The sequence below is a fragment of the Rhinatrema bivittatum genome, chromosome 8, assembly GCF_901001135.1.
Source record: "Rhinatrema bivittatum chromosome 8, aRhiBiv1.1, whole genome shotgun sequence".
Lineage (NCBI taxonomy): Eukaryota > Metazoa > Chordata > Amphibia > Gymnophiona > Rhinatrematidae > Rhinatrema > Rhinatrema bivittatum.
Genome location: NC_042622.1, coordinates 205,646,817 through 205,656,357, shown reverse-complemented (window position 1 = coordinate 205,656,357; position 9,541 = coordinate 205,646,817). Strand labels below are relative to the sequence as shown.

The window sequence follows — 9,541 nt, the reverse complement described above, 5'->3', positions numbered from 1 at the left end:
CTATCAAATCTCAATCTGACACACTTCATCTGTGCTGATGATATTCAAATATTAATCCCAATAAAAAAATCACTAGAAGAAATTTACAAATTAACAGCAACTTACCTAAACAATATAAAGGAAATACTAACCAACTTAAAACTCATCCTCAACTTTGACAAGACTGAAATGATTTTATTAGACAGAAAGAACAACTCTCAATACCACCACTCAGCCTAATGAACCAAAATTCAGTCATATCTCCAATCAATCATGCCCGCAACCTCGGAGTAATAACTGACAGAGAACTTTCTTTTAAAAACCATATCACAACAAAAATCAAAGATGGATATCATATCATTTAAAACCTTTTCTTTCCAATAATGATTTCAGATCAGTCCTTCAATTACTAATTTTCTCCAACATAGATTACTGTAACTCACTCCTTTTCAACTTACCTCTAAACACCATTCGCCCTCTACAGATCCTACAGAATGCAGCTGCAAGAATCCTCACTGGATCCAAAAAGCACGACCACATCACTCCAATACTTATTTCACTACACTGGCTACCAATAAGATTCAGAATTGAATACAAAGTACTATCCATCCTTCATAAAATTATATATGAAAAACAAGAAAATTGGCTAAGCTCATCTATAAAACTACATACCCCAAACAGAAACCTCAGATCAACAAATAAGGGACTTCTAAAACACACCTCCTACGCATTCCAATCAACTCACCTCAACCCAAAAGAGAGCAATATCTCTAGGTAGCCCAAAACTCTGGAACTCCCTACCAACTGAAATTAGAATTCAAGAAAACCTAAAAACATTCAAAAAAGAGCTAAAAACATGGTTGTTCAAACAAAGCATAACAACTCACCCAATGAACAACACAACAACTTCACCCTCCACTTCAACCTGAAGATTAAATGAATAAATGAACTTATCACTAGACTATAACTAAGAAGTTAACATTTGATTCCCCTATGTTTAACAAGTTTGAACCTTTTTGAAACTCTGTTTTATCCCTTAACATTGTATCCTTTATATTAGTAAACCGTTATGATGGATTGATGATGATGAATTTGAATGACGGTATATAAAACCCAATAAATAAATCCCAGAATTGGTAAAAAGAGGAAAGAAAAAAATAAACAAACATTGGGCTTTTCACATATATATACACACAGAACTCAGTTTTATTTGATCAGCCATTGGCTAGTGCAGCTTACGTAAAGCAACATTTCAACCTGCAATGTATGGTTTGAAAATCTGTTCCTTCAGGGAGGAAAATAAGCTCTCTCTTAATTTGGGAGGGAGGGGGGTCTGGGTAGACAGTGAGCTCTCTGTTCTATTTCCCTAAGTGCTCTAACCTGCTGAAGCGTAGACCCTGCTCAGCACAGAAGAATTTCAGCTTAGCCAATATGGTAATTTGGTGACTAGTTTAAAACAACATCTTAAGCTATAGAAATCAGAAAGGATATAGTTCTTGGGAGGAGACAGAGGGTGGTTCAACCATAACAGAAATACAAGCCAATGGGTAGTATGCATGGTGCATTTGGCATATTCTAGTACTAAGAGTTTGGGCTAGCAGATAGCCGTTATTTGAGATCTATGCATCAACCAGCTCTGAGTAGGTATCAGCTGCTTACTTGGTTTTACAAGGCACTCTACTGCTACCACAGCAGGCCTGAGTGAAGAGCACATGCCCTCTTCCAGGATTCACTGACCTAGGCAATAGGTAATCCTACCAAACTGGAGCAGAGATCTTACTTTCCCTTGGGGGCTTCGGGCTGGAAACTGTTTATGGCGAAGAACCTCCTCTACTGTGAATGTTTAAACTTAAGCATTTGTTATATCCTTAATGTAATTGCTCTATGTTTGACTTCTATGCACTAGCAGCAATATATGAAAAAAATCACCATTTCAGCACCAAGAGGATTATAACTAGGGCATCTGATTTTTGGTTAAAAATGAAAAACCCAGATTAAAAAACACCCCTGATGAGAAAAATGTGTTGTTTTTTTTGGGGGGGGGGCGGGGGTGTTAACCAGAAAAAGTAAGCCTGCCGTGGAGGCGCTCTGACAACAGTATCCAGCCGCTGTAATTAAGAGGCAGCATCCTGTAGCAGCCAGACGTCGTCATTGGAGTGGGCCCGGAGAGAGGCCTAGCAGGGCTGTAGTGGCCCCTATCCTACCATAACCCATAGGGAAGCCCACTGGGGCCATGGAGAACCCCATCCTACCACAGTCCAAAGAGGGGGGGTCATGAGTGTGCACGTGTGCAAGAGAGGGCAGTCCACCTACAAATGTGCCTAGTAAAAACCCTGATACACATCTAGTTTTTATACCCGCCAAACATAGCTAATTGCCTGAAAAATAAACCCCTAAATTTGCAGTTCATAAAACCTTAGGATCAGAAGTCCTAATTAGAATGTACTTGTAAGTGCTGCATGAAGTCCTTAGGCGCCTCTTTGTCAGATAGGAGGTTATAGTATAGCTTGGGTAGACAGGCCTGTTACTGCCACAGCAGAGGGAGCAGTGTTAGAGCACTGGTGAGCCCCCCAAAATCGACCCCGGCTGAAAAGCCAAAAATTATGGAGACAGTAACTTTCTAACATTCTTTTAAATCCTATACAGGCTGCTAGGATCATTTCAACCCAACCATCCTTTGGAGAAGGGCCTTGAGTGCTCTTCTCATGCATAAAACTAGATAGAAAATGCTTTTGGGGGTTTGGTTTTTTTTCCATTCCAGGAAGTGTAGTTTGCTTTACTGGACATAACAAAATGACAGTTACAATTTTGTTTCCAGAGAACTGCTGTGAAGAGAGATCATTTATCAGGCACTTGATTTTTACTAAGTTAGACAGTCACACAATTGTCAACAGTAATTGTTAGAAATCTACAAAATAGATTTACATAATGCTAGTTAACAGAATTGGTAAAATCTTTGTTGACTATACAAAACATTGTCAGAAACCTTCAATTTTACTTGTTACTCTTGCTAGACTAGAATGCAAAAAAAAAACAACAAAACTGTATATAAACTTTTCACCAACACATATTAAAGTAACACCCAGCCCTGCATTTAATTTTCTAATAATCTTTTAATAGAATGGCAATATTGATGTTGGGTTACAGAATCCCAGGTGCCCCTGCTTTCCTAAGCCACCTCTAGCTGAATGTAACATATTATTGACACAAACAGTAATCCTTTTCTGTATTACACACACACATAGTATAAGTTAAATATTATAAATGAAAGATTTTTTTTTACGTCTAGACTGAGCATGCTGTCTCAGCAAAGCAGAGGCTAATTAGCCTGCAATCAATTTTAGGCTCTCTTGGCAACTTAGCTGGGAAAAATGTTTATTAAACCTAACAGCAAGTAGCTAAATTTTGACCTTCAACTTATGCTTTAGAGATATCTAGACATAAAAAAAAGAATGTATTCCTTCTTTCCAGAGACTTCCTATTATTGTTTCTCTCTCAATTTCTTGCATTTTTCTGAAGGCGTCCCAGGGGGGTCTGAGGCTTTGATACTTCCCTCTTATTTCCTTATTTCCGCCCAGTACATCTTCAGTATCCCTAGAGTGCCTTTGTCATCCTTGTCAGTTAACGAATGGGAACTCTCATTCCATAACACAGACGCTAGGACATAAATTTAAAATGCTTGAGAAGTGTATTGCCAGTCACGTATAAAGCGGATCCTCAAAAAACTGTTAATGGTTTTTTTTTCCTACCAATGCCGAGGCGGTTGGGATTAAAATAAGGGCCTGGCTTACACAGAGAGTCAGAAGATCACTATGTGCCTCACTCACATCAGCTCAAAACTGTGTGGCTATAAGACTCCTAACAAGGACAATGAATCAATCACCTTTTTAAAAAAAAATTCAGGGTTTCTGCATTTTAGGCTCCTTGTAGGCCCCACTACACAACAGTGTAAGTATTAACCAGAACCCCCTTCCCTCCATCCCCCTTTTCTTCCCAAAATTATAGCTGATCGTTTCTTTTCCTTGCATAATATCCTAGGCAGACACAAAAGCCAAAGATGCTGATAGTAACGCCTAGCAGAACAGCCACTGCGTCTCCCCCATCCATGGCCTCCGCCGTCGGCAGCAAACACAGCAGCGTAAGAAAAGCAAGCAAAAATCCGGAGATATGTTTCAGGCCAGGCATGGTGCTAGCACGTTGATCCAGAATGAACAATCACAAGACAGTGGTACTCTATGTAGGGAGAAAAAAAAAAAAGTTAGACATCTTTCTAAAGCAGGAGGTTCTCAAGTCAGTCCTCAGGACTCACCCAACCCATCTGGTTTTCAGAATATCCACAATGAATATGCATGACATAGATTTGCATGCACACTAAATCCATCGTATGCAAACCTATGTCATGCATATTCATTGTGGTTATCTTGAAAACCTGAGGACTGGGCCTGAGGACTGGGTAGAAAACCACTGCTCTAAAGTATCCGGAAGCAACTAGCTGTGCAGTAACAGCTTAAATAGCCAAATGTACATATTTCTCAGCAGCAGCTCTGGCTTTTTCTTATCGCAAGCACTGAACGAGTGTAGTTGCACACCCAGCTTTTCAAAAAAGCTTTTCAAAGTGAGAATGGGGAATAGGTAGTACGAAGAAACAAGAAAAGGACTTATACACAGGCAAAAGTCACCAGAGAACATATATGCGTTTTTTATCACATTTAAATATTAAGCTAAAGAATTACAGTGTATCGCATATATGGTTAGCCCATAAGGGATTTTCAATACACATTACATATAGCTTATAATATTTGAATCATGTATCTGAACAACTTCGGCACCCTCTGGTTAAAGTACAATCCATTTCGAATTTATTCATGTGCCTATTTGTAAACCGTTGTGATGGTATATCACTAAACGACGGTATAGAAAAGTTTTTAAATAAATAAACAAAGTCAATTCAGCTTTAACTGCCCAGAAGCTTAGCAGACCTGAAACAGAGACAGAGCCAAAAAGTGCAAACAAGGTTTTGATCAGGTCTTCCCTAATTTTCAGAAAAAATCTGCAGATTTCTGGACAAGGCTTGCAATCCCAAATCTTGATTTTTTTTTTTTTGGCCTGTTGCTAAAACGCACCAGGTGAAAAGCAGATGTCAGTTTTCCAATTTAATCCAGGCCTGCTTTGCTTATTTTATTATTTATTTTTTTTTTAAATAAAGAAAACCTGTCATACATTTCCTATAAGGGTGACACTTTTTGGAAATGTTATATATTGGGGTAGATTTTAAAAATTTGCGCGATCGCATACTTTTGTTTGCGCACCAGGCACAAACAAGTACGCTGGATTTTATAAGATACGCGCGTAGCCGCGCGTATCTTATAAAATCCGGGGTCAGCGCACGCAAGGGGGTGCACATTTGTGCAACCTGCGCGTGCCGAGCCCAGTGCGCGCTGCCTGTTCCCTCCGAGGCCGCTCCGATTTCGGAGCGGCCTCGGAGGGAACAGGCAGCGGAACACCCCCGGGCCGAAACCACGCCCGCGTCGTCTCCCCCGAAACGCCCCGTCGCTCCGGGCACGCCCCCGACACACCCCTTTTAGAAAGCCCCGGGACTTGTGCGCGAGGGCCCTGCGCGCATAAATCCGGCCAGATTTACCAGCGCAGGGCATTTAAAATCCGCCCCATTATGTTCAAAGATAGCACAGAACAAAAGCTGCTCACTGGAGTTCCCTTTTATTTCAAAACAGAAAATTAACTTTGCACTGCAAGCAGATAAAAAGAATTCTAGGAATATCATATTGCCGTTAGCTAAGGGCTCCCTGGGGATCACTGTTCCTTAACTGCGTGTAGAAGGCAAGCACCTTAAATAAATATTACTGTCAGATCTTCAAAGGAAAGGAACTCACTATAACTGCTCCAGTAGAGGGTTTGCCTGGCAAGTCCTCAAGACACTTCCTGCTGGCTAATTCTCTTCAACCCCACCTTTGGTAAACTTGTGCACAACCTGTAGTCCGCACCCTACAAAGGAGAAAGGGAAACAGAAATGAATCTGAAACGTGTGTGCTTTTGTTTTTTGCTCTTATACATTTTTGTTTTTCCTTTTTCACATGTTTTTCTGCTGATGTGTTAAAGTGCCCTGGACAACTTGCTTGTTATCTCATCCGTCCTCGTTCCCTTTTATTTGTAAGCCTGTACTTTTACTAGTTTTGCTCCGTGCTAAAGTCCTGGCTGTTTCCATAGCAAGCCAAGGTTCTGCAAGTTGGCTACAGAAGGCATGGCAGCAAAAATTATTTCTCTACCCAGAGAAAAAAAAAAAAAAGGCATCGAGTTAGGAGTATTTGAAACCAACAATCATATGTTCTTATTATAATGCTTGGGAGACACTGGGATTGATGGCTCAGATCATTCCTGCCCAACAATCACAGGCTGTCTCATGGGCCAGCAAGTCATCCATGCCTAAGGATCTCACTTGTGGAGAGGGCCAGGGTTTGGTGGTTTTCCCCAGTCCTTTTTAACATCTATATCTGTCCAATGTGCAACCTCATCCAATCTTTCAATATCAAATGTCACCTCTTTGTCAACTATCACAATAGCACAAAGGTGAAGTTGTGCAACTAACAATCTATCCGCAACAAACAACTTCTATCAAAACCTTTAATCCAATCTGTGTAAGACACGATTCCTCAAACTATTACAGCTCAACAGCCAAAATCGCTGCGGGGACTTCAGCTGTTGAGGATAGTGTTTCCCCGCAGCGACTTCGGCTGTTGAGCTGTAATAGTTTGAGGAATCGTGTCTTACACAGATTGGATTAAAGTTTTTGATAGAAGTTTGTTTGTTCAACGACATCCAGCTCTGTGTCAAATCAGAGACAGACCACGCCAGCCTCATTGCTAAACTATAGGGCCACTGCTGAGAGGCAAACACAAACTCAAGCTAAACCCCTCCAAACCCAAACTCCTCTGGTTAGGCCAACAAGGGCATTCAACTTTATCAGGAACCCTTTTACAATCTAGATTCCATTTATATTCTGGGGGTTCAACGCAACCACCATCTTAGAATGAAAGCCACTTCTCTACTGTGCCAGATTACGTCAAAAAACAAGACCTAATCCCCATTCACACTCACTGATCGCCAAGCATAGGCTGCTTTATTCTTCCCTATTCCACAGCATCTCACAACACAATCTCAAATGCCTCCAACTTTTGCAGAGCACGGAAGCTAGACTTTTGGTAGGGGCCAAATTCCACAGACCATGTGATGCCAATTTTACATGAGCTGCACTGGCTTCCAGTCGACAGCAAGAAAAAATATAAACACATTTTGCTTTGTCTTCAAATTCATGAATCAACTGGCCCTTGCATATCTTTTCCAACTGCTATTCTCCTAAACTCCCGCGAGGGAACATCAATCTTCACAAAAAGCCCATCCTCTGGCTAGACTAACATGCATGAGGCTTCACAAACGGCTGCTGTGCCCCTAAAATATGCAACAAGATACCTCCAATGCTGTGCCAAATATATTACCTCACCTTCTGGGGGGGGGGAGCCAGGCTTTGTCCCTAGACTCCACAGCACTCATCCCTCTACCACCTGCCCTCCCCACTACAAAGTACCAGAAGATTCGCCTCATACCAGGCTCTTTCCATCCCACTGGTGCTTAACTTACTATGGAACTAAAAAGTTATATATGACATATAAACACACACATTATACAGATACACGCTAAGGGCTGCACCCCCTGCTCACCAACCCTGCCAGCATATGAATGTATGGCCCGAGGGCACTCTTTCCCCCTCACTCTCTCCATTGACCCCCACACCCCTATGTGAGTACGTGGGGAAGGGGTTGTGTGTGCACGCACGCTCCCCTTCACACACCCCACTTTGTCGCGCCCCCCTCCCTCATGCATATGTGGAGGAAAGGAGGGTGCATGGCTGGGGCACCTGTTCCCCTCTCATCTGTAGGTAGTAGTGGTACGGAAGGGGTGAGTGGGGGTGTATGCACAACTCTCCCCCCCCCCCCCGCACACTCCACTTTGTAGCCCTCTCCTCCTCCCCTCCCCAATATGTATGGGAGGTCTGAGTCTATATGGCTGGGGACACTTTCTCCATCACACTCACCTCACTGCTGGGGGGGAAGGGGGCTATGATGTATATGGGACATTTTGTGTGTGGGGTGCAATATTGGGGAGGGGGTACTGTTTCCCTCTCACCCTCTCCATTTTGTCCCCCTCTTCTCACTTTGTGTGTGTGGGGAGTATGAGTGTCATGGGAGGGGTGCAAAGATGCATGGGCAAGTGTGTGCCCACATTCTTTCCCCCTTCCTTTCTGTGTGCCCTGCCTATCTATCCCCTTGTCCTCTTCTTTACACACTTCCCTTTGTAGCTCTCCTCCTGGGAGGGGGGTGTCTGTGTCTCAGGTCCCCCTCATACTCTCCATTCCCCCCCCCCCCCCTGTGTGTGTAGGGGGTATTAATAGTGTGGGAAGGTTGTGAGGTTCTGTTCGCAGTGGGGGTGGGGGGTGCATGTGTAGGGCTGGGCACTTTTTCAACCTTACAGTCCCCAACTTGCTCTCCTCCCCTCACCGCTGTGGGTGGGGGCTTTACAAAAAGATGGAATATGAAAATCTTTATAATTAAGGCCGGACCATATAGGAACCACTAAAAAGAGGTTTAACACAAAAACGCAAGCAGTCTTTAAAAAAACACCAAAACTGACTTTAGTTATACTTTTACATAGTTTTTATGGAATTGTTCCTTTAAAAAGGTAGTACAATCACTTAGGAATCAATTCACACGATAGTAATTTTAAGATTATGTGCCAAAGAAGGCCACACCCCAACCTGAGAGGCTAACAAGGCTTTTTCTGAGCTAAAATCCTTCCAAGATCGGATATATTTATGTTCCGAAGGCAAAACATTTCACAGCTGCTAATCTGGAGACTTGTGCCCATGTATGTACATTTTATGACAAACAGGATATAGCTCTCTGGAATACTAATTCTGATTGGTAAACATACCTAGTACAAGAAGACCGTATTCAAGAGAAAAATGGATTATTGCAGAAACTGGTGGGATTTAAGATCCCATTCATGGAAGCAAGAAAGGTTTTAAATGGGACAACAAAATGTATGTTTATATTCTACTAATACTCAAGTGTATACTCAAGTTATATTCCACTAATACACAAGTGTACTCATTGAGAGAAAACTAAAGTAGAGTTTCACTCAGATTTCTTGTCCAGATTATGGTAATCTTAAATAATGAGCAAATAAACTATGCAGAATACTTACACATTCAACAATATTACATCAATTTCAAGTCTGAAAATATGCACTAAGCTTACCTTAAATTTGCATACAGTATGCTCACTTCCAGACACTTCCCTTCTACATAGGATTAAATCGAAGAGAATAGATCAGTAGTTTATTGTGATTTTTTAACTACAAGAAAAGGGGAAAAAAATCTAAGCAGGAAAGTAATTCCGTCTCTAACAAGAGACAAAGAGCACAGACAAAAAGGCTACGCAAGAGAGTTTTGTAGCGCTATAATTCAGGAACTAAAACCCACTTAGAGTGC

At 41.8% G+C, this 9,541-nt stretch overlaps 1 protein-coding gene across 2 annotated transcripts in view; it reads right to left on the bottom strand.

Annotated features, from left to right (window-relative positions):
• Nucleotides 1–1,167: 1,167 nt before the first annotated feature.
• LOC115097163 (small integral membrane protein 30-like) overlaps nucleotides 1,168–9,541 on the bottom strand; it is an 8,894-nt gene continuing 520 nt past the window's right edge. Inside the window, exons 2-4 of one of the 2 annotated variants that reach the window (XM_029612720.1) lie at nucleotides 9,309–9,405; nucleotides 5,871–5,982; nucleotides 1,168–4,212 (exon numbers count right to left, since the gene is read on the bottom strand). In XM_029612720.1, coding sequence (XP_029468580.1) covers nucleotides 3,979–4,164 — 186 coding nt within the window. In that variant the 5' untranslated portion in view covers nucleotides 4,165–4,212; nucleotides 5,871–5,982; nucleotides 9,309–9,405 and the 3' untranslated portion in view covers nucleotides 1,168–3,978. The remainder of the gene's footprint in view (nucleotides 4,213–5,870; nucleotides 5,983–9,308; nucleotides 9,406–9,541) is intronic. The other variant, XM_029612719.1, reaches the window with a different exon arrangement.